The 25438-nt window shown below is 40.3% G+C and overlaps 2 protein-coding genes across 3 annotated transcripts in view; one reads left to right on the top strand and one right to left on the bottom strand.

The window, feature by feature from the left end:
• The window catches only part of RGL1 (ral guanine nucleotide dissociation stimulator like 1), a 255851-nt gene that overhangs the window by 9454 nt on the left and 220959 nt on the right, over positions 1 to 25438 (top strand). For both annotated transcript variants that reach the window (XM_047704124.1, XM_047704126.1), the window contains exon 2: positions 17882 to 18032. The gene's annotated coding sequence lies outside the window, so the exon portion shown is untranslated. The remainder of the gene's footprint in view (positions 1 to 17881; positions 18033 to 25438) is intronic.
• On the bottom strand, positions 2122 to 9281 carry APOBEC4 (apolipoprotein B mRNA editing enzyme catalytic polypeptide like 4). Its single transcript, XM_047704130.1, has 3 exons — positions 9077 to 9281; positions 8046 to 8355; positions 2122 to 4484 (listed from the first exon to the last, which is right to left on the bottom strand). The coding sequence occupies exon 3, from the start codon at positions 4452 to 4454 to the stop codon at positions 3354 to 3356; it is 1101 nt and encodes a 366-aa protein (XP_047560086.1). The 5' UTR covers positions 4455 to 4484; positions 8046 to 8355; positions 9077 to 9281; the 3' UTR covers positions 2122 to 3353.

A 25438-nucleotide genomic window follows, 5' to 3' on the forward strand; every position in this document is an offset into this window, starting at 1 on the left:
ATTTTTTTAGACAGAGCAGGAGAGAGTGTGAGTGGGAGGAAGGCCAGAGGGAGAGAGAGAGAGAGAGAGAACCCAAGCAGACTCTGTGCTGAGTATGGAGCCCAACTCAGATGATTTGATTTCAGAACCCTGAAATCATGGCCTGAGCTGAGATCACAAGTTGGATCTTAGCTGACTGAGCCACCCAGGCTCCCCTTCAGACTTTGTTTTTAACTGAATGCTTTGTAGCCCGATTGTTATGTCTTTTGACTGCTTTGTAGATAGAGTTCATGGCAACTATTTGAATCTGCTTTTTCCCTTTTTTTTGAGAGGCCTGTAAGGGGGGCAGGTCCTTCCCAACTGCCGCAGGACATGACCAGCCAGCCTGACAAGAGGCTTCAGAGCCAGTTCCCCAAACCCTTCAGATTTGCCGATGCTCTTAGCTCAGTTGCCCACCTGGATAGAGAAGCTGAATTTGTCACACTGAGTCTTTTTTTTTTTTTGACTCTATATCCCAAATTGTAGACAGATGATTTCATAATCTTATAATAAACTTGAGTACTTTATAAAATAATAATTACTATATACTACAACATAATTATATTCCAATAATTCTATAAAAATTTTCACATTAACAATAGAATATTCTTTTTTTTTTTAAGATTTTATTTATTTATTTGACAGAGAGATCACAAGCAGGCAGAGAGGCAGGCAGAGAGAGAGGAGGAAGCAGGCTCCCTGCTGAGCAGAGAGCCCGACGTGGGGCTCGATCCCAGGACTCTGAGATCATGACCTGAGCCGAAGGCAGCGGCCTAACCCACTGAGCCACCCAGGCGCCCCAACAATAGAATATTCTTTTAAAAATTTTAATGATGTTTATTTTAATCACAATAGAAATTTCTATTCTAAACATTTTTATTTCCTTTTCCTTCTCCTCCTCCTCTTCCTCCTTTGACATGGAGTACTACTATGTGCTTTAAGCTTTTAATTTCTCTTTATTTTTTTTAAAGATTTTATTTATTTATTTGACAGAAAGAGAGATCACAAGTAGGCAGAGAGGCAGGCAGAGAGAGAGGGGAAGCAGGCTCCCTGCTGAGCAGAGAGCCCGACGCGGGGCTCGATCCCAGAACCCTGAGATCATGACCCAAGCTGAAGGCAGAGGCTTAACCCATTGAGCCACCCAGACGCCCCTATTTTTATTTTTAAAAATAAAAAAAAAAACCTTTTCCTTTTTAAAATTTAAATTCAATTAATTAACATATAATGTATTATTGGCTTCAGGGATACAGGTCTGTGATTCATCAGTCTTATACAATGTCCAGTTCTCATTATAACATATACTCTCCCCAATGCCCATCACCCAGTTACCCCATCTGCTTTAAGCTTTTTTTTTTTTTAAAGATTTTATTTATTTATTTGTCAGAGAGAGAGAGAGAGAGAGAGAGCGAGCACAGGCAGAGTGGCAGGCAGAAGCAGAGGGAGAAGCAGGCTCCCCACAGAACAAGGAGCCCGATGTGGGACTCGATCCCAGGACGCTGGGATCATGACCTGAGCCGAAGGCAGCGGCTTAACCAACTGAGCCACCCAGGTGTCCCAGCTTTAAGCCTTTTTTAATGGCATAGCTATCTTATTAGCTTAGCATTAATTTTACATACTTAAGAAAAAATTTGGGGTGCTTGGGTGGCTCTGTTGGTTGATCATCTGACTTTTTTTTTTTAAAGATTTTATTTATTTATTTGAAACAGAGAGAGAGATCACAAGTATGCAGAGAGGCAGGCATAGAGAGAGAGAGGAGAAAGCAGGCTCCCCGCTGAGCAGAGAGCCCGATGTGGGCCTCGATCCCAGGACCCTGAGATCATGACCTGAGCCGAAGGCAGAGGCTTAACCCACTGAGCCACCCAGGCGCCCTGATCATCTGACTCTTGATTTTAGCTCAGGTCATGATCTCCGGGTTGAGAGGTGGAGCCCACATTGGGTGGGGGGCGGGAGGTCCATGCTCAGTGGGGAGTCTGTTTGAGATTCTCTCTCCCTCTGCCCCTCCCCACCAGGCATGCTCTCTCTCTAAAAATAAGCATATCTTTAAAAAAAAAAAAAAGAAAAAATTTGGTAGCCAGTTACAAATGGATATACATTTTTCTCGTAATATGTTTTTACGTATTTCTAAGAGGAAAGTGAGGCCGCATTAATGAGTGAATTAAACGGAAAGTGTTTTAATGTACATGCTCAGATGGTTATTCAAGGAGCACTTCCTAGAAGTGTGTTTCGAGCAAGATTTTAAGAGACGGTATAGATATACACTGCTGAAAAGAGAAGAGGTTAGAGAAAAAGGAAGTAAAACAAATTATGCATTGTGGCGCTATATCAGAAGAAGGGGGAATGGATGCTAACAAAAAAATGATGTCCGTTGCAGGATGGTTAAGCGAGCTCTTTGTTGGAATGAGTATGGAGTGTTGGAAAGCAGTGATTGGTAACATTATTGAGATGTAGATTCACAACCTTGCAACCTGCATTTTGCCTGGATACTTGGCTAGATTCTAAGGGAAAACCATAGAGGGAGAGGGAGGTGCCTGACCAGTAGGAACTTACAATCTTGCGATGAGATTGGGCAGCTGGAAGGTGGAGAAGGAGCCTTCACAGCCAGTAAGAGCAGCTTGGATTTTACACGGTGTGTGATGGAAGGAGCCTTTGCAGGGTCTCGTGTATCATCCTGCCTCTGTTGTCTGATCAGGAAGCAGAGATCTGAGCTGGGAAAAATCAACATTGAGCAGGTGACTAGGTTTCAAAAAATCAATTTTTGCAGCTATATATGATCAATCAGCAAAAGAGTTGTTTTTTTTTTTTTTCATAAAAAACTATTTTGAACCACTTTAGGAAAAAAATGCGCTGCCTAAAGTCTTCAGTTCGTGATTAACAATTAATGGAAAATCACTGGTTTGCTTTTGCAGAGACAGCACTTAATGTCAGTAACTTCAGGCTGTTTTCCAATTTTACAGTAAATTTTTATACTAAAACCAATTTAGGAAGCTGTTTAGTCCATGGCCTTTTTCGGTAGAAAGATGGTGTGGGTAGACTAGAATAATGACGTCTTCTTTTCCACACCAAAGTATTAATAAGGTACTAATGGCTCCATTTTGATACTGTCACTTTCAAAATAAAGGAGAGAGGTCAAGTTGCTTATGAAAACATCTTGGATTATGGTAAAGTTGGGTAGCTTTATAGCAGTTGAGATGGCAAATATTTCAGGTTTTGCTTTTAGTGTATCAATTCATCTCCCATTTTGGATCAGACCCAAGAGAGAAAGTATCGAGATTTTTCTTTGCTATTGAATTTGTCCTCTCGTAGTTGTTTGGTCTCACGTTGTAGAAATATAGATTTTATTTTTTCCCTTTCTTCTTCTTTTCATCTGCTTCTTTGGTACTTGCAACCCGCTCCGTGATTTCCACTCTCTCCACTGGCATTCCCATGGGAGGCCTTCTGGGGTCCTTGGTGTCCGGGAATGACATTTGAGGCATATTTAAGTGCCTCACAATAATCCTGGGTTTGTGTGCGTTTTGACGCACATGGATTGGTGGTAGGTCTCTGAAAGGCACCAACACAAAAACGACGGGAACTCTGAAGTCTGGGGTCAGATTGGGTTGCGGTTGTCCATATGTCACTTGAAAATACTGCCCAGGAAAGACCTTGTTGAAGGGGTAGCTCTCTAAAGCCACCTGAGCTTTTATGTTCCGATTCTCTTTTGTCTGGGGAAGAACATCAGTGAAATAAGGTTTCACTCCCGTTATCCTGTTGATTTCGTAAGCATTGTGCCTATCAGCCAGTGCTCTCCCAGTTAAAATGGGCTGGAAAACAGTGGGTCCTGAGACACCGCTCACAAAGCTGTTGAGGAGAGAATGCCAAATTCCACCACTTATTGGGCTCAAGGTGACCTGTGGCCATAAACTGGCCAGGCTCCGGAGAGCCTCCCGGTTCCACGCCGAGGCAGGAAATTCGGCCTCAATATGGTAGAGCTGAGCAAAGTAAATGCTGAGAGTAACGTCTGGATACATTATTAAGAAATTGTACATTTTGCTGATGCAGCAGTGGTTGGCTTCATTACAAGGAGAGTTGTTGGAATACAGAATGATATGCCTGATAGCATTGTTTTTGTGTCGGGCTGCCTCAAAATAACCGTTCATCTCGAATAGCATTGATTCTGGATGGGTATTGTTCTCAGTGCAACTGCTAGCATGGCCCTTTTGCACCAGGCTTCCAGAAGAAGTTTTTAGCTCATAAAACGTGAGGTGCTTTGTTTGAGGATGCACTGGCCCATAAGGGAATCCAAAAATCTGATGAAATTCTGTATAGGGAACTCTTGCTTCTTCACCTGTCCGAATATGGTAAGGACAGTTCGAACAATCTAGAGAGAAGCTTAGCCAGTAATAAGGTTTTACTATTGTTCCACGATTTGCTAGGTATTCTTCATATAAGGGTTCCATTGCTAGATTTATGGTCTTCTAGCTGCAACCCTAAACAAGGAAAAGAAATTATACGTAAAACCAGTGCAGGAAAAACTAAAGAAAATGCATTGATTTATTGAGCCATACTTTTCTTTAAAGAAGGTAGCACAATAGCTATAGCATCTTTGATTTTTTTTTTTCAAAGATTTTATTTATTTATTTATTTGACAGAGAACACACGTAAGCAGAGGCAGGCAGATCGAGAGAGAGGGAGGCAGGCTCCCTGCTGATTCTCCCTGGCTAGATTCTAAGGGAAAACCGTAGAGGCTGAGCAGGGAGCCGGATGTGGGGCTCGACCCCAGGACCCTGGGATCAGGATCACGACCTAAGCCGAAGGCAGAGGCTTTAACCCACTGAGCCACCCAGGCGCCCCAGCGTCTTTGATTTTGTTTTATTTTATTTTATTTTTTTAAAGATTTTATTTATTTATTTGTCAGAGAGAGAGGAGCTAGAGCGAGCACAGGCAGAGTGGCAGGCAGAGGCAGAGGGAGAAGCAGGCTCCCCGCCAAGCAAGGAGCCCGATGTGGGACTCCATCCCAGGACGCTGGGATCATGACCTGAGCCGAAGGCAGCTGCTCAACCAACTGAGCCACACAGGCGTCCCTGATTTTAAAAGATAGTTATATATAGCCATAGATGAGGAAGCTCAAGATTCATCTTTGTTCATTGAGATTCTTGGGGTGTGGGGAGGAGATGAAAAAGAAAGGCATAATGCAGCTTTACCTGTTTCACAAATTGTGAGACAACACAGCAAATGGGTTAACAGTGCAAGTTCTGGAAACAAGACTGCCTTGTTTCAAATCTGGGCTCTGCCCCTTACCAGCTCAGTGACTTTCTGCAAGTTGTTTAAAGTCTGGGAGTCATAGCTTCCTTGTCTGTAAAGTGAGGGTAAGAATAGTATCTACCTCTCACTAAAAGGTTATCTTGAGGGGTGAATAATGGGATACATATACAATGCTTTATGATGTGCCTGACTCATGTTAAGAACTCACTAAAGATTAGCTCTCAGCAGTGATAGTACAAATCCAGGGATTATCTAAACAATTCTTGTTTTTGAAAGTCTAAACAAACAAGCAGGGGTTTTGCAATTTTGTTTGTAATGTTCTTCCTTTGTCCCTTTCTTGAATGATATTATCTAATTTCTGCATAGGTTTTGAATGTGCTTGCATTTAAAATCAGCTGTTTCTTCAGATCAGTGGCAATAAATTGAAGCTAATTATCCTTTTGGGGAAAGGATCATGGTTACTGGTGGAGACTTCTCTTGGGAATGCCATTTGAGTATTCTTTGGGTAGTGAACACTTTGCTATTTGAGGGTTTTATTTCCAGTGGGTGGGTCTTGTTAGAACATTTTGGAAACTTTACCATTCTGGAAAGCACATATGGTTCTTTAGGATATTTCAAGTGAATAGTTTCTGGGATGTTAAACCACAAAAGATGAGGTCTGTAAGTAATGATTTTTTTCCTTTAAACAAAAATTACTCAGTTACATTGTTCCCACGCAGCAACCTAGGGCATTCTAATATAGTTTCAAGAACATTTTTAAATAACTTTGTATTATTCAAGTATTATATATTTCTTGTACGATATTTTTAAAAATGCTAATACATAAAGGGAAAAATAAAAACTCATACTGATTTCTCTCAGTTTATGTTCCCTAACTGTTAACATGTCTCTTCCCTCCAGTCTTTTTGCTACGTGTTTGTTATGCACAACAGAAATAAAATCATGTTTTATACTTGGCTTCTCACTTAGTATAGGTCATGAGTACTTCCCCATGTTATTAAAAATTTTTCAAAAAGCAATATTCATGGCTAATTAGTATTTTATTATGCAACAAGTATGTAATCAAATAGTCAGGTTCGTGCCTCTTTTTATTATTATAAATAATACTTCGATGAGCATTTCTGGAAATAAAGTTGTGTTTTTCTTTTCTTTTAATGTAGATTACTAAAAGTTGTATTATTAGCTCAGACTTTGTCAGATTGCTTCTTAGGATGGTGTCCCAATTCTATCTCATCCTCCTTCGCCCATTTGAGAAGTGAGCATCCGTATCCCTTTTTGGCTATAATTTGGACCTTTTCAATTCCTCATGAGGTTGAACACATTTTCACATGCTCATTGGGCTGTAGTATTTATCCTTCTGTGAAATATGTCCGATCCCTCCCCCCATCCCACCAGCACTTTGTTGAGGTTTTCCTTACTGATTTGCAAGGACTGTCTTTGGTTTGTTTTGTTTTTGTTTTTTAAAGATTTTATTTATTTATTTGACAGAGATCACAAGTAGGCAGAGAGGCAGGCAGAGAGAGAGAGGGAGAAGCGGGCTTCCCACCGAGCAGAGAGCCCGATGCGGGGCTCGATCCCAGGACCCTGGGATCATGACCGGAGCCGAAGGCAGAGGCTTTAACCCACTGAGCCACCCAGGCGTCCCACAAGAACTCTTTTTGTATTAAGAATATTAGCTGTCATAATTTTTGCAAGTATTTTACCTGGTTTATGGAGCCATTTGATGATGCTGATGGCATTTTTAATTATACCAATTTTTACATTTTTCTATGGTCTCATCTTTGCCCTTAAGATTTTTTACTGTTGTATTTGGAAAAGACTTCCCCATCAAAGAGGAGTTAAGTATTCCCCATATTTTTTTCTAGTATGTATGGTTTTATCTTTTACATTTAACTCTTTGTCCAGGCAACAACACAGATAAAGCAGAAAATTAAAGAGAAATAAACTGACCATTACAAAACAAAAGAAAATATATTTCTCACTTTCCAAAATTGAATTTGTCATTTCAGGAGTATTTATTACAGTTTTCATATGGAAGCACTTGGATCAACTTCTTTCTTCCTCAACCCCAGTCACCTCTGTCCCTGCTGTATTTGGTACCACTGAAACCTGCAACGCTCCTTTGCCAACCTGTCCTGGGCAGAAAATACTTTAGGAGCCTCAGTCCTGCTGTAGAGGGAGTGTGATTTACTCATGCCACCATTTTCCTAATGGCTGATATCGCTGCAGTAATTCTGGATGCCACAAACCCATCAAATTCCAGGTTTCTCCTAATCTCTGTCCTGTCAATTTAGTCCATCGGGTCAGACATTTACCTCAGTGTCCTCCTCAGTTCTGCATTTTGCTGGCGTGACTGGATTTGTGCCCCGAGGCCTCCCAGCCCTTGCCTATCTTTTCCTCTGAGTCCCAGACTTTCTTTTCTTCTCCTTTTGGCAACAAATCCATTACCTGGAGCCTCACACCATCTCGGGTTGACCCTGGGCATTGCTTTCTCCCTGGATTTCCTCCTCTTTCAGCCTTACCCATCAGACCAGACAGATCTCTCTGAATATCAGAACTTGCTGAAACCAAGCCCAGAGTCCTACTTGCTTTTGAATCTGGGGCCTTGGATGTGGTCTGCTGTTGGGTGGCACAGCCTATATCCAAGGGACTACTCAGACTGCAGTTTCAAGTCCCCCATGATTCGACTGGAATATTCCAGAAACCGTAACATGAGGCCTTTGTCTGCCTGTTTTAGGGTGGATGGAATGGGTGGAGTTAACTACACTTAATCGTCCCACACTTACCCTTATGGGAAGCAGAAGTCTTTGTATCTTTCAAAATAAAGGCAGTATGGGAAGTCCCAGCTGTTTTTCTAAGTACTCTTCTCTTTGTACTCCGTCTGCTCTTTTAGCTGGGAAGCATGTATCCTTCCTGTCTTTAAGGAGATCTTGAGGACTGGTGGCTTCTATAGGGCACAGAGTGGCGGGGGGGGGGGAGCTCTGGAGTTTCATTCTTGCTAATGGCTTTTCACTGTCAGTCAGCTGTGGTTCCCCATGGGTGGAGCCTCCACTTTTTCAGAGGGTCTTTGAAAGACTTTTCTTTGATCACCTTCATCTGAGGGGGAAGAAGGAAAGACCTCCGTCAGCTTCGAACTCTTAGAGAATCGGTGATTTGTATCATCAGTTGGCCAATGATCACAGACTCTTTTGTATCCTTCACTTCTGCTTATCTGCCCACTCACTGTGCCCCTACCCAGGCAGGGGCATACCCTGTTGAGCCCAGGACCAGACTTAGGGAATCTTAGTTGGTTCACAGGCCAGGTTGGCTGAGAATTGTCTCCCCAGCATCCTGTGTCCCTACTACCTCGTCCTTCCCCCACCATCTTTGGCCGTGTTTGGGAAAGGCATGATGCCTTTGGTAGAGCAGGTCTACTAGCAGTAAGAAGCAGAGATCTGGGGACGCCTGGGTGGCTCAGTTGGTTAAGCGGCTGCCTTCAGCTCAGGTCGTGATCCCGGAGTCCTGGGATCGAGTCCCACATCGGGCTCCTTGCTCAGAGGGGAGCCTGCTTCTCCCTCTGCCTCTCTGCCTGCCACTCTATCTGCCTGTGCTCACTCTTGCTCTCTCTCTCTCTCTGACAAACAAATAAATAAAATCTTAAAAAAAAAAAAAAAAAAAAAGAAGCAGAGCTCTGTAGAACCCAGCGCCCCCAGCTAGGATTTAGTGAGTACTGGTAAAGCACAGTTTGCACTGGAGTAGTGGGAGAATGGAGTTTGCCCTTCCCAATCTGTGCGCAATCTGTTAGCAGCTAAAAACAAATGTTAGCAGTTATAATTACCATCATTTTGTCTCCAGGCTTGGATAACATTCCAGGTGTTCTAGAAGATGGTCCGCTCCCTTTTTTCCTCCTTTCAGTACCAGGCCCTGTTTCGAGGGGCTCCCGAGGCCGGTCGTGCTGGCGAGCTTCACATCCCGAATCGGTTCGGGACTCTTTCGCAGTTTGTGTCTGTTAGTTCCTTTGAACTTTGCTGTCCCAGGTTCGAAAAACCTTGCTGAGGTGTGGCTGCCTCTAAGAACAGTGTTGAATCGGTGCCATGGTAACGTTTGCAAAGTAGCTACTGCTAGGATACGGCTCTGACACTTATTACTTTATTTGCATTTCAAACCACCTGTTCCAAAGATGAAAATATACATGAATGCATATTCCAGTCTGCATGAAAGCACACTCGCTGACGATTGCAGGGGACATGTTGGGGTTTTTCTCTCTCTGGCTGTAAGAATCAAGCTCTGAGGTCCTGCTTCTCAGCGTCTTTGTCCTGATCTAGAGCAGGTGCCGGAACCACGATTCACTGGTTCCGTTGCATGTAGAGACACCAGAGCCCTTTCTTAGGAAGTTTGCACTTTGGTGAGAGGGAGCAGAGACTCGATCTCCCCAAAGGGAGGCACTTTCTACCAATAGGTCCACAGGCCCTGAAGGGAGAGCTCTTCAGTGTGTCCAGATCTGGGCCAGCAGTCTCTCTCTTCTTATAGATTCCCTGGGAGACTCTTGCTGTTGGTATGTATCTGTTTCCCTCCAGTTTAAGGCAAACCTGCCCCCTGGATCGTGGTGGCGCCTTGTTCATAGCCAACAGAAGAGCCACTCGGCCTGCTCTGTTCTGCTCCCCTGCCCCGCCTCCACTCTGGACATCGACACTGGACATGTCGATGGTCATGACTCACTGTGCTCACTCCCAATTATTCCCTCTTTCCTCTTCCTCAGGCCACTTGAAGGAACAAGTGATGATCACTACTGTGTATTTCCATTACTTACCACTTCAAAGTTTTTTTTTTTTAAATTATTTTTGTTAACATATAATGTACTATTTGCCCCAGGGGTACAGGTCTGTGAATCATCAGGCTTACACATTTCACAGCGCTCACCCCAAAGTTCTTAGGTGTCACCCCAAAGTTCTTAAGCACATTTCCTATGCTGAAAATAGCCTAGCAGGGACAATGGAAGCACCTAGAAGGCTTCCGAAAGCAGCCTTACCACTCTTAGCTAGTTTCTCAGTCAAACTCCCAGTCTCCCCAACAGCATCTGTCCTTTCACCTTGAGGGGACTCCTTCTGGTTTAGATGTTTTATGTTGATCTTTGCCTTTTAAGGGTCTCAGCTAATTATTTTTTGGTTACATATTCTTTCATGCTTGCTTCTGGACGGCTCACTATTGGTCCCTTCCCCACCATTGGCCACTGAGCATGCCTCCATTGTTCTCCCTTCCTGCCTCCATCTTCCTAGCATCTCCTAGCTCGATGAACTTGTAAATATAAGACCAAGATTCCATCTTTATTTAACATTAATAAATGACATCCCATTTAAAAATGTTCCCTGAAGGGGCGCCTGAGTGGCTCAGTTGGTTAAGCGTCCAACTCAGGACATACGCTCACGTCGTGAACTCTGGGCTGAGCCCTGTGTCAGGCTCTGTGCTGAGTATGGGGTCTGCTCAAGATTCTCTCTCTCAAATAAATAAATAAACCTTTAAAAAAATTCCCTTAAAAATGAGTTTCTATCCACTGACATATTTACCAATTGGATTTTAGGGTAATTTCAGGTTTAGGCAATCCCACATAGCCACCAGGTTTAAAAACAGCTCTATTGAGATTTAACTGACAAATAAGAATTGTGTATATTTAGGGTGTACAGCTTGATCTTTTGATATACACTGTGAAATGGTTACAGCAATCAAGATAATTAACATATCTATAACCACATAGAGTTATCTTTTTGGGGGGTTTGCATGAGAACATGAAAGATCTGCCCTCTTAGCAAATTTCAAGTAAACAATATTGTATTGTTAACTGTAGTCGCCATGCTGTGCATTAGATCTCCAGAACTTAGTCATCTTGCATAACTGAAACTTTATACCTATTGACCAACATTACTCCAGTTCCCCCTTGCCCCAGCCCATGACAATCAACATTTTACTCTGTGCTTCTGCGAGTGTATTTTAGATTCCACCTATAAAAATGACATTATGCAAAAAAAAAAAATAAAATAAAAAAAAATAAAAAAAAATGACATTATGCAATATGTGTCTTTCTGTTTCTGGCTTCTTTCTTTTTTTTTTTTTTAAGATTTTATTTATTTATTTGACAGAGAGAGATCACAAGTAGACAGAGAGGCAGGCAGAGAGAGAGAGAGAGAGAGAGAGAGGGAAGCAGGCTCCCCGCTGAGCAGAGAGCCCGACGCGGGCCTCGATCCCAGGACCCTGAGATCATGACCTGAGCCGAAGGCAGCAGCTTAACCCACTGAGCCACCCAGGTGCCCTGTTTCTGGCTTATTTCACATAACATAATGTCCTTCAGGTTCATCCACGTTGTGGCAGATGCTAGGATTTCTTTTTAAAGGCTGAATAATATATCATTTTATGTGTGTACCACATCTTCTTTATTCATTCATCTGTCTATGGACATTTAGGTTGTTTTGTACCTTGACTCTGGTGAATAATACTGCAGTGAACATGGGAGTGCAGATATCATATCTTTGAGATACTGATTCCATTTCTTTTGGATAAATACCCAGAAATGGGATTGCCAGATCTCATGGTAGTTTTATTTTTAATTTTTTGAGGAATTGCCATATTGTTTTCCATAATGGCTCTATCATTTCATATTCCAACTAACAGCTCCCTTTTCTGTGTCATCACCAACCCTTGTTTTCTTTTGTCTTTTGATAATAGCCATCCAAACAGGTGTGAGGTGGTTTGGGTGTGAGCCACCCAGGCTCCCTCCTTTGTCGTTTTTAAAATCAGATTGTTTGGGGCACCTGGGTGGCTCAGTTTGGTAAGCGACTGCCTTTGGCTCAGGTCATGATCCTGGAGTTTCAGGATCGAGTCCTGCATCAGGCTTCCAGCTCCACAGGGAGTCTGCTTCTCCCCCTGACCTCCCCCCCCCATTCTCTCTCTCTTTCAAATAAATAAATAAAATCTTTTAAAAAGTCAAATTATTTGGTTTCTTTTTGCGATTACACACATTCCTTATATATTTTGGATATTAGCCCCTCAACGGGGTTAGCAAATATTAGCAAATTTGTTAGCAAATGTCTCCCACCATCTGTAGGTTGCCTTTATACTTTGTTGATTAAGTTTCTTCAGATGTGCAGAAGCTTTTTAGCATCATGTAGTCCTACTTGTCTATTTTTGATTTTTTTTAAGATTTTTTTTTAAAGATTTTATTTATTTATCTGGGAGAGAGAGAGAAATGAGTGCAAGTGAGGTGTGGGGAGGGGCAGAGGGAGTGGGAGGAGCAGGCTCCCCATGGACCAAGGAGCCCTCTGTGGGGCCCGATCCCAGGACCGTGGGATCATGACCTGAGCTGAAGGCAGATGCTTAACCAAGTGAGCCACAAGCACCCCTATTTTTGCTTTATTATAGAAAATTATTTGCTTATTTAGAGGGAGAGAGAGAGAGCGAGCAAGAGAGCAGGGAGAAGGGCCGATGGAGAGGGAGAGGCAGAGAATCTTGAGCAGACTGGCGCTGAGTGCAGAGCCCAACATGGGGCTCCGTCCCATGAATCTGAGATCAGGACCTGAGCCGAAAGCAAGAGTCAGATGCTTAACCGATTGAGCCACCCAGGCACCCTTATTTTTGCTTTTGATGCCTCTACTTTTGATATCATATTCAAAAATTCATCACCAAGACCAATGTCAAGAACACTTCTCTTTTCTTTTAGTAGTTTTATAGTTTCACCATTTACATTTGTCTTTAATTTTGTGTTGGTTTTTGTATATGGTGTGAGATAAAGGTCCGGTTTTATTGTTTCACATGAGCCACCATTTTTTGCATCTCTTAGGTGTAGGAAAATTCCAAAGGAAGATCGGCTTCACAAAGCTTCATTTAAGTTGCACAAATGATTTTTTAAATTTTATTTATTTTATTTGTGTGTGGGGGTAGTGAACCCATGAGCAGGGGGAGGGGCAGAGGGAGACAGAGAGAGCAGACTCCCCACTGAACAGAGCAGGGCTCATCCTAGGACCCTTAGATCATGACCTGAGCCAAGGCAGGTGCTCAACTGATTGAGCCACCCAGGTGCCCACACAAAAATTATTTTTAAAATTGAGTCTAGCCACAAGAAAATGAAGGACTTTGATCATGGGGTTCCTGCTCACAATTCTTACTGCTAAATTGATATATACAGGAAGGGAGAACTTTGAAGAAACATCTATTTCCCCAAACAGACTCCTTTCCTCTGTCTTCCTTTGTTACCTTGCCATCCTTCATCTTCAGTCAGATGAGTTACAGTGAATATTATCTCTATCAAAGTAATATGACATTATGATGAAAAAGCTTTGCAAAGACCAAACTCTCTCATACTGATATATATATATATATATTTTTTTTTTTTTAAAGACCTTTATTCAGGTTAACACTCTAAAAATTGTTTCTAATCTGTGTTCTGGCTTCCCAATATGGGGTGTATCTAAGATGGCTTGTGTGTTGCTAGTTGCTACCTCTAAGGTGACTTGGATAACTTATATTTTATTGCCTTTTTTTTTTAAGATTTTTTATTTATTTATTTGATGGAGAGAGATCACAGTAGACAGAGAGGCAGGCAGAGAGGGAGAGAGAGAGAGAGAGAGAGAGGGAAGCAGGCTCCCTGCTGAGCAGAGAGCCCGATGCGGGACTCGATTCCAGGACCCCGAGATCATGACCTGAGCCGAAGGCAGCGGCTTAACCCACTGAGCCACCCAGGCGCCCCGATTGCCTTTTTTTTTTTAACTTTTATTTGAAGACACATGGCCAGTTAATTATATAATTCACTGCTTTCATAGTGGGTTTGGTAGACAATAATAATGCCCACATTTATGTAGCTGTAAGAAGCTACCTACACTGAAGAAAAGAAGGAGAGGAGAGAATTCAGTAGATTTCATGGGTCTCACAGAGAATTAGGTAGGACAGATGGGACAAGATAAGTGTTAGGGTTGAGAGGAAAAGAAGACCAAAAAAAAGCAAAGGATGGATGTCCTCGCTTGGGGTCATAAATGGAAAGGCCACAGGGTGGCAGCACAGTCTTACCAGGAGGAAACTTTCTGTTGGACCACAGTTCATTTGTTAAATCCACAGATTTGCAGAATTCCTCCATGTCAGTTTCCTCCGATGTCCCAGGTAAATAACAGCAAATACTTAGAATGAGAGGTAACTCCTAAAATTTAGGAAACTTTAGTAACTCCTAAAACTGAAGCACAGTGCGGGGTGAAGGCACCATCTTTACTCCCAGAATCTGTACAGATGCTCTAAAAAAGGTTTCAGACCGTCTATGGGGAAGGACCGATTGCAGTTTACCAACCATCGTACACTGATCATTTTGTAAAATTCAACGAAAGTGATTTCATAGAAAAATGAACAAAAAAGACATAGACATCATAAGCTCATTTTACAAATAATTAAAAGACATAAACAGATCAAAAGATATGAAAGTTTTAAATCACATTTCAATAAATGTAAATGGAACACCCGTCTATTTTTGCTTTTGTTGCTCATGCTTTTGATGTCATATTCAAGAAATCATTGATCAGACCAGTGCTACAAAGCTTTCCCCATGTGTTTTCTTCTAGGAGTTTTATGGTTCCAGGTCTTATGTTTAACTCTTTAATCCATTTTGGGTTTTTTTTGGTGTGTGTGCATGGTTTAGGGTAAGGGTCCAATTTCATTTTTTTTTAAAGATTTTATTTGTTTATTTGACAGAGAAATCACAAGTAGGCAGAGAGCAGGCAGAGAGAGAGGGAGAAGCAGGCTCCCCGCTGAGCAGAGAGCCTGATGCGGGGCTTGATCTCAGGACCCTGGGATCATGACCTGAGCCAAAGGCAGAGGCTTAACCCACTGAGCCACCCAGGTGCCCCCCAATTTCATTCTTTTGCATATGAATATCCAGTTTTCCTAACACCATTTGTTGAAGAGCTATCCTTTCCCCATTGCTCATTCTTGGCACCTTGGCCCTACCAAAGATCATTTGACCGTATGTGTGTGGGTTTGTGTTATTTTTGTCCCATTTGTCTATATGTCTGTCTTTATGTAAATATGAACAGAACAAACATAACACAGAAAAAAAGAAAAAAAGAATTACCAAAACCATATGTGTTGTTTATTGAAAGTGTTATGTGTAGATGACTAGAATAGAGAATCACTGTTGTTATTATTATATTCAACAATTATATTAAACAAAAAGCTTTTGAAAGATATAGCAATGTTCAATGTCCTAAATATGCAGTTTGTGAACATCAATATATTGACTTATAAAGTCTTTATTGTGACCAACCAACTTGCTTCTTGCTTGTTACTGCATTGAATCTAGGTCCAACTGATGACAACGCTATTTGCAGGATATAATCGTATCTAGACTGATTCTGTGTTTATTTTGGTAGCATTAGAATAGGGAAAGCCAGTTTAAGAGGTATGCTAATAGGAATAGAAGAAGAGGTTTTATTTTATTTTATTTTATTTTTTTAAGATTTTATTTATTTATTTGACAGAGAGAGAGATCACAAGTAGGCAGAGAGGCAGGCAGAGAGCGAGGGGGAAGCAGGCTCCCCACTGAGCAGAGAGCCCGATGTGGGGCTCGATCCCAGGACCCTGAGATCATGACCTGAGCCGAAGGCAGAGGCTTTAACCCACTGAGCCACCCAGGTGCCCCAGAAGAAGAGGTTTTAAAGCAATTTCACAAGCTCAAGGTATTCATTTTTAACAATTTAAAAAAATAAAGCAAGTGATACTATATTTTCAAAATTCATCAGTTGCCGTTTCCAATATTTTATCCTGTAGTTGTATTAAATTTAAGTTATCTTTTGATGAAAGGACTAGTTTATGGTTCCTTGAATTCCCTATGCATAGATTCTCTATCAAAATTATTATCTATGGCATTGATAATAGTTGTTAAAATTATGAAACATGACATAACCATCTCTGGAAACTCTGTTTTTCCACACTTCTCATATTTATTTTGACTTTTCAGTCATCTGCTATTGAAAAACATGTTGAATTTCTTCCATGTTTGGAAATACTAAGGTTATTAACATAGCAAAGATTACAAATAGGCAAATCCGAATGTCTAATATACTTTTTCTTTAAAACTTGGGCCCAAACTGGTTTCTTATCCAGCAGTAATTCTGAGCATTTATTCATCAGTTCCAACATTCTCTACAGAACTTATGAACATTGTAACCCAGTATGTAAAGCTGTTGTTTATGATCAACTTCCATATTATCACATAAACAGAATAATTTCAAATGTAATGCATTAGCATTTATGTAATTTGTAGTGTTTTTTATTTATTTTATTTATTTATTTTTTTAAAGATTTTATTTATTTATTTATTTGACAGAGAGAAATCACAAGTAAGCAGAGAGGCAGGCAGAGAGAGAGGAGGAAGCAGGCTCCCTGCTGAGCAGAAAGCCCGATGCGGGGCTCGAACCCAGGACCTGGGATCATGACCTGAGCCGAAGGCAGCGGCTTAACCCACTGAGCCACCCAGGCGCCCCTGTAGTGTTTTTTAAATGATTCATTTCATCTTTTTTTTTTTTTTAAGATTTTTAAAAAATTTTGTCAGAGAGATAGCACAAGTAGGGGAGTAGCAGGCAGAGGGGTGGGAGAAGCAGGCTCTCCTCTGAGCAGGGAGCCTGATGCAGGGCTCAACCCCAGGACCCTGGAATCATGACCCGAGCTGAAGGCAGCCGCTTAACCGATGAAGCCACCCAGGCACCCCTGTATAATTCATAGTTTTTAATGTGTCACTAAGCAAAGTGATTAGCTGGGCTGACTTTTTTCCCTAGTAAGGTTTTCTCGATGAAGGAAATAGTGTGTGGTTTTGCATTCTGGCTCGAGTTCCTTAATCTGAGCAATTATCCTAGAACTTTCTCCCATGCAAGATTTAAACTCTAAATCACTTTTCCTGATATAAGTTATACAGGGTCATATCAAATTTCTATAAAAGTTTCTAAGTACTTACTTTCAATTTCTGTACTTACCTTGTTGACATTGGTGACAGTCTCTGGGTGGGCCCTGGCTCATAGGCAGCTTTGAGTGACATTGTTTTGTGTACTTATTCCATTTCACTTAAGTCACTATTAGGTAGAGATTCTGCTTAACTAAGTTCACTAAGTTTTATTTAATTCCTCTGGCTATCTTATAATATAAATGCTAAAGAATTTAAATGAAAATACCATTCGTTGAACCCAGAGGAACACTTACTGAATGCCTCCTTTGTGCCAAAAAGTTTACATGCCTGACATCCCTAAGAGGTGCGTATTATTACAATTTCCATTTTACAAATAACAAAACCAAGGTTCAAAGTGACTAATGCTAAGATAAGATAGCTAGTAACTGGCAGAGCTGGGATTTGAACCCAGAGCCCTCTGAAACTCTTTTCTTGATACCATTATTGCTCCATCACATCCTACATTTTGAGCAAAAAGAAAATAATTTCAAATTTGTGAACTAGTCTTAAGATAAATGGGAAAAGTTAAATTTCAAAAGTGAGGAAATGATGAAGTCAAGAAAGTCAAGCAGGCTAGGAAAAGTGTCATGGTAAGATGGTAAGTGTGGGAAAACAGCTGAAAATGTTTCTGTCAGAGGAAAGAAAGTTTTAAAAATTTTTTATTTTTTATATTTTTAGATCTTTATTTGAGAGAGAGAGAGAGCACAAGCAGGGGGAGCAGCAGACAGACAGAGAGGGTGAAGCAGGCCCGCACTGAGCAGAGAGCCCGACGTGGGGATCGATCCCAGGACCCCAGGACCACAACCCAAGCTGAACCAACTTCACTGAGGTATAACTTATATAATAAAATGTACCCATTGTGTGTTCAGTTATATGAGTTTTGACATATGGATATACTCATGTTGCCACCATCACAATAAAAATATAAAACATTCACATTAACCCCAAATTTTTCCTGGGCCCCTTCCTTCCCCATGGCTCCTTCATGGCTCTAGGGAAGTATTATCTTTTTGCTGTTACTATAGATTAGATATTATTTTTCCCCAAGTTTCACATACATGGAATCATAAAGTATGAATTTTGGTGTCTTTCACTTGTTGCTCAGTGTAATGTTTTCCAGATTTATCCATGTGATTGTGTATATCAGTAGCTTGTTACTTTTTTAATACTGAGTAATATTCCATTGTATAGAACGCTATAATTTATCTATTCATCTGTTGATGGACATCTGTGTTGTTTCTAGTTCGGCGCTCTTATGGAAAAGGTACTCTGAACATGCCTGTCCAAGTCTTTGTGTGGATGTAGGTTTCTATTCCTCTTGGACAAATGCTTAAGAGTGAAATTGCTGGGTTGTATGGTAAATGTGTCTCAACTTTCTAAAAACTGTCAAACTTTTTTATCAAAGTAGTTATTATTTTATATACCCACGGGCAACATATGAACATTTCAATCACTCTGCGTTCTTGCGAACGCTTGGCTATTGTCAATGTAAACAAGTAGTTGACATAGCAATTCAGAAAGACTAGTTTCTCTTACGCTTGTCGTTTGACAGGATGGGAGTAAACAGTGGATGGGATTCTGTAGTTCTGTTTCTTCATTTGCATAACCAACCCACAATAAATCTCCAAGAGCAAGCACCATGCTTATCAAGAAATTTGATAATTAGCTTCTTAATTGCTTCCAACTCCCTCTTACGCCAGTCTCTTCCAAACGAAATAACTGATAGTGCTGAGCTGAGCTCAGTCCAGTCCCATCCTTGAGTTAGGACAAGAGTATGTGGAAGCTCAGAGAAAATATTATGGCCATGGACTCAGTATGGGGAGGATATGGTGAGCTCAGACAATCCTCTAAGTGCTTGCTGTCAAGAAGGCTGTTGTCAGTCTCATTGTTTCACTGTAAGTATTACCTTTTCTTTTATTCTTGCCTTTCATGTTTTATAGTTTTAACATGATGTGTTTAGGTGTGGATTCAGTTTTCTTTAGTCTGCCTGAAATCCAAATTTGGTGATTCTTATTTTTCATTAACTCTGGAAAATACTCAGAAGTATTTGAACACTTAAAATATTAGAAATATTTGTTTCCTCTGTTCTTTCTTTTCTCTTCTTCTGGAACACTGATTAGGTATTCATCGAACCTTCTTACATGACTCTAAGTTTTCGGCTGTCATTCCTACTGTTCATCTGTCACTGCTGCATTCCAGACACCTCTTCCAAGTCAGTCCTCTAGCGCTCCACTTTTCTCTACACGTCTGTCAATTTGCTGTTTAATCCACTTACTGAGTTGTTTTTTTTTGAGTCACTGAATATATATATTTAGTTTCTGTACTTTTCTCTATTTTCATATTTTTGATCTTTTTAATCTTTAATTATTTTAAATGTTATTGCTATGTAGTCTGTAACAAGTAATTCTATTACCTAGTGTTCTTGGGAATTTAACTGTGCTTTTTGTTATTTCTGCCTACCCTTGCTTATGGTGAATTGTACCTTTGGGTGTTGTAAACTTTGTTTTTTAAGTCATGCTTGGTGGGAATCCTGTGTGGTCTGCACTAAAGATACGTGCCACGGCAGTGGTTCTCAATCTTTGCTGCATGCCTGTTAGAATCACCTGGTGAGCCTTTAAAAGTTAGAATGACAGCTGGAACCCCAGACCAGGTAACTCAGATACTATGAGACTTACACATTAGTGTTTTTCAAGCTCCATGGTTATTAAAGGGAAAAAAAAAAGAAAGAAAAAAACAAAAAAAAAACCTCTCCCCAGTTATGGTTGAGAACCAGTGCTCCAGAAGAATTTGCTTTTAATTTTTATACTTCTATATATTAGAAGTTGTGTTTCCAGCATATTTCTAATATCAATTAGAATTTAATATCAATTTCTTATCTCTGGGCTTTAATATCAATTTTAATATCAGTATCAATTTCTCATCTCTGGGCTCCTGAACTATATAGGTAGTATAAAAATTTTCTAACAGTAGAAAAACATTTCAAATACAGAGTATCAACAAAGCCAATATGATTATTCGTATTATTTGCTTATAGACTGTCCCTCCAACTTTTTAATTGACACGTATGATTATATATACTTAAAGTATAAAATGTGATGATTTTATAAATATAGGCATTGTGGAATGATTAGCAAGATGAAGGTAATTAAGACATTCATCAACTAATAGTTAATTCTGGGGTTTTGTTTATTTGGATTTGTGGTGAGAATGCTTATGGCCTACCTTCAGCAACTTTCAAGAATATAAGTATCCAAATAACATATAACAATACTATGTTATTAACTATAGTAACCGTGCAGTGCCCTACATTAGATCCTCAGAACTTACTCATCTTATAACTCAAAGTTTGTGTCCTTTGACCTGCATCTTTCCGTTTACCCCTCCCCCCAATCCTTGGTAACACCATTTCATTCTGTTTCTGTGAAATCAAGTTTTTCTTTATTTTCTTTTCTATTCTTTTTAAAAAAGATTCCACATATAAGTAATACCATACAGTGTTGGTCTTTGGCTTATTTTACTTAACATAATGCCATCGGGGTTCATCCATATTGTTGCAGATGGCAGGATTTCCTTTTTTTAATGGCTGAATAATATACCATTGAATATACGCCATCTTTTTTTAAAGATTTTATTTATTTATTTGACAGACAGAGATCACAAGTAGGCAGAGAGGTAGGCAGAGAGAGAGAGAGGAAGGGAAGCAGGCTCCCTGCTAATCAGAGAGTCCGATGCGGGGCTCGATCCCAGGACCCTGAGATCATGACCTGAGCCGAAGGCAGAGGCTTTAATCCACTGAGCCACCCAGGCGCCCCTATACTCCATATTTTTTAAATCTGTTTATCTCTTGATGGACATTAAGTTGTTTCTGTATCTTGGCTGTTGTAAATAATGCTGCAGTGAAGCTGGGAGTGCAGATACCTCTTCAAGATACTGAGTTCAGGATTCGTTTGTTTGTTTTGATATATACCCAGAAATGGGATCACTGGATCATGTGGTGGTTCTGTTTTTAATTTCTTGAGGAACTACCATTCTGTTTTCCATAAAGACTGCACCAATATGCATTCCTACCAATACAGTCCCATCATACACACCAGTTAACATTTCCACCAACAGTGCTTAAGGATTCCCTTTTCTCCACATCTTTATCAACATTTTTTGTCTTTTGTCTTTTTGATAATAGTTATCTTGACAGGTATGAGGTCATATCTTATTGTGGTTTTGATTTGCATTTTCCTGATGATTAGTGATGTTGAACACCTTTTCATATACTTATTAGTCATTTGTTTGTTTTTGGAAAAAATGTCTCTCCAGATTTTTTGTTCATTTTTAAAAGTCGGATTATATGCTTCTGTGCTCTAGAATCCTATGTGTTTTTATATATTTTGGATATTAACTCTTTGTCAAGTATATGGTTTGTGAATACTTTCTCCCATTCTGTAGGTAGCTTTTTAATTTATTGATTGTTGCTTTTGCTGTACAAAAGCTTTTTAGTTTGATGTAGTCCCATTTACTTATTTTAGCTTTTTTTTGCCTGTACTTTTAGTGTCTTATCCAAAAAAATCATTGTTAAGGCCAATGCCAAGGAGTTTTTTCCCTATTTTTTTTAGGGGTTTAATGGTTTCAGGCTTACATTTAAGTCTTGAATCCATCTCAAGTTAACTTTTAGGAGTAGAGTAAGACAGTGGTCCTGTTTCATGTCTGTCTAGTTTTCCCAACACCCTTTGTTGAAGAGACTGTTGTTCCCGTTGTGTGTTTTGGTGCCCTTGGCAAAGATTACCCACCTGACTGTATATGCATAGGCCAACTTCCAGGCTTTTTATTCTGTTCCATTGGTCTCTGTGCCAGTACCATACTCTTCTGATTACTATAGCTTTGTAATTTAGGTTAAAATCAAGAAGCGTGATGCTTCCAGCTTTAGTCTTCTTTCACAAGATTGCTTTGGTTATTCAGAGTCTTTGTGATTCCATGAATTTTAGAAATAGTTTTTTCTCTTTCTGTGAAAAATGCCATTGGAATTTTGATAGGGATTGCATTGAACTTGTAGATCACTTTGGGTAATATGGACACTTTAACAATAGTAATTTTTCCAATGCAAGAATGTGGAGGATCCATTTATTTGTGTTTTCTGCAATTTCTTTAATCAATGTCTTAAGTTAACAGTGTATGCATCTTTCACTTTTTTGGTTAAATTTACTCCTAAGTAGGACCACTTGGGTGGCTCAGTTGGTTAAGCATCTGCGTACTGATTTCAGCTCAGGTCTTGACTTGATCTCAGAGTTGTGAGTTCAAGCCCCACATTGGGCTCCATGCTGGGTTTGGAGTCTACTTAAAAATAAATTAATAAATTTATTTCTAAGTATTTTATTGTTTTTGATGCTATTGTAAATGGGGTTGCTTTCCTAATTTTATTCAGGTAGCTTATAGTTAGTGTATAGACATCCAAATGATTTTGTATCCTGCAACTTTACTGAATTCATTTATTAGTTCTAACAGTTTTTTTTCTTTTCTTTTTTTTTTTTTGTGGAGTCTTTAGGGTTTTTTACATATAACATTATGTCATCTGCAAACAGATAATTTTACCTCTTCATTTCTTTTTTTTTTTTAAAGATTTTATTTGTTTATTTAACAGACAGATACACAGCGAGAGAAGGAACACAACCAGGGGGAGTGGGAGAGGGAGAAGCAGGCTTCCTGCTGAGCAGGGAGCCCAATGCTGGGCTCGACCCAAGGACCCTGGGATCATGACCTGAGCCAAAGGCAGACGCTTAACAACTGAGCCATCCAGGCGCCCCTTACCTCTTCATTTCTAATCTAGATGCATTTTATTTCTCTTCTTGCTTAATTGTTGTGGCTAGGATTTGCAGAGCTCTGGTGGATGGAAGTGGTAAGAGTGGACAAGCTTGTCGTCTTTCTGATCTTAGAGGAAAGACTTTTCCTTCACCACTGAGTATGATGTTAGCTATGGATTTGTCACATGTGGACTTTATTTTGTTGAGGTGTCTTCCTTCTTTACTAACCCTGAATCATGAAAGGATATTGAATTTTGTCATATGCCTTTCTGCATCTGTTGAAATGATCATGTAATTTTTATTCTTTTTTAAAAAAATTTATTATTTATTTACTTGTTGGAGAGAGAGAGAGAGAGTCTGTGTGTACAAGAGTGGGAGTGGCAGGCAGAGGGAGAAACAGACTCCCCGCTGAGCAAGGAGCCAGAGGAGGGACTCGATCCCAGAACGCTGGGATCATGACCTGAGGGGAAGGCAGACACTCAACCAACTGAGCCACCCAGACATCCCAATTTTTATTCTTTTTTAAAAAAGATTTTGTTTATTTATTTATTTATTTATTTGATAGAGAGAGAAAGAGCACAAATAGGCAGAGTGGCAGGCTGAGGGAGAGGGGAAGCAGGTTCCCCACTGGGCAGAGAGTCTGATGCGGGGCTCAGTCAATCCCAGGACCTTGGGATCATGACCTGTGCTGAAGCAGACACTTAACCAGCTGAGCCACCCAGGTGCCCCTAATTTTTATTCTTTATTCTGTTAATGTGGTGTACCACATTGATCTATGTATGCTGAAGTATTTACGTTCCAGGGATACATTCCACTTGATCATGGTGTATGACCCTTTTAATGTGCTCTTGAATTCAATTTGCTAGTATTTTGTTATGAATATTCACATCTGTGTTCATCAGGGATATTGGCCTGTAATTTTTTTTGTAGTTTGCTTGTTTGGCTTTGGTATCAGGTAGTGCTGGCCTCATAAAATGAGTTTGAAAGTGTTTCTTCCTGGGATGCCTGGGTGGCTCATTCTGTTAAGTCTGCCTTTGACTCAGGTCATGATCCCAAGGTCCTGGGATTAAGCCCTGTTTTGGGCTCCCTGCTCCATGGGGAGCCTGCCTCAGTTAGGTAAATAAATTTGAACTTTGTGTTTGGGGATGCTGGGGAGTCTATGCTGAGATAGATTCCTTGTCATCTCTTTTTATTAAGAAAGTAGCCCTTTGAGGACTTATGGGGGCCAGGGAGGGACTCCGTCCCACTTCTCCACATTAAGCAAACCCAAGGCTTAATCATCTATTTCTGTACAGCTATAAAGCCCCAAACTTCTTGCTTATCAGTATCAACAAATAGTCTCGCGACATTCAGTGTAATATATCTATATTGATGTACTTCTCTTGTTCGGTGCTATAATTTCCCTTACTTCCTTGAGACATTAGACTTCCTTGTGCATTTAAAATCTTTGTTTCATTTTATCCAACAATTCCAGATTTTTCTGTGTACTTGGGCCACAATATTGCTAGAAACAGAAGTTTTGCTATGACTGTGAGTCTATACCTTCATGGCCATGCCCTGTCCTTAAGTTCATTCTCCCGTTCATAGTGTCTGCCTGAATCAAGAGGGCATTTGCTGTGTCTTTGGACGTGATATATTGCGCTTGCAAGTGTCCTCCTGGAGACAAACCTCTGGAGCTTGTATGTGTTTCCCTAGACTGTGCCTGGCCTGGTTTGGGGCCAGCTGGCCTGTGTTGCCAGGGTCCCAGCATGATTTGAATTCCAGCCTACCTGAATTATGTCAACCACTGTTCTTTTTCTTCTGTTTCCAAGTCTCTGTCTTCACTGACTTGCCAATCTGAAGTCTGGCTTCAGTTTATTTCCTGGACTTGTCTTTCTACAAAGGACTCTATTCCTGATCTGAGAGTTTGTAGCATAGTTTATAGCAATGTGGGAATGGGTCCAACTTAGGATTCAGATTTCTAAGATGTCCAGATGGTCTTAACAAAAACTAACTTTCCACTTCATTTTTAAAACACTTATTTTATTGAGTATGTAAATCCCAAAGACTCTCTCTTACATGTTGATAATATATATACCCATAGTATTAATTGAAGATAAATACTGAATTACTCATTTTTTCAGAAAGAGGAGTTTACAGTTGAGGTTACCCTTTGATTTAATTTTATTTGTTTAATTCACGAGGAGCCATCTCTCTGTATACCAAACACAGCGAGCTGCAGTTGGATTGTGGCTGTTCTAGACCATGTACTCTTTTGCTCTGAAACCTTGTAAGGAAATTGAGTCTGGCAGAAAGCATCCAGAGAACTCCTGGCAGTATTGGATGGATCGCTTACCCCAGTTTGGGCTTTCTTATTTCTTTTAGGGAGCCCTGGCAAGTTCACTACCAAGACATCCGTCTTACTCCGAGAACAACCCTAGCTCTGTGCCAGTGGTGTTAGCGTTTG

Source organism: Lutra lutra, chromosome 15 (assembly GCF_902655055.1).
Source record: "Lutra lutra chromosome 15, mLutLut1.2, whole genome shotgun sequence".
Classification (NCBI taxonomy): Eukaryota; Metazoa; Chordata; class Mammalia; order Carnivora; family Mustelidae; genus Lutra; species Lutra lutra.

Coding starts and splice junctions, on each gene's coding strand:
- APOBEC4 (XM_047704130.1), bottom strand. CDS start 4,454: ATGGAACCCTTATATGAAGAATACCTAGCAAATCGTGGAACAATAGTA.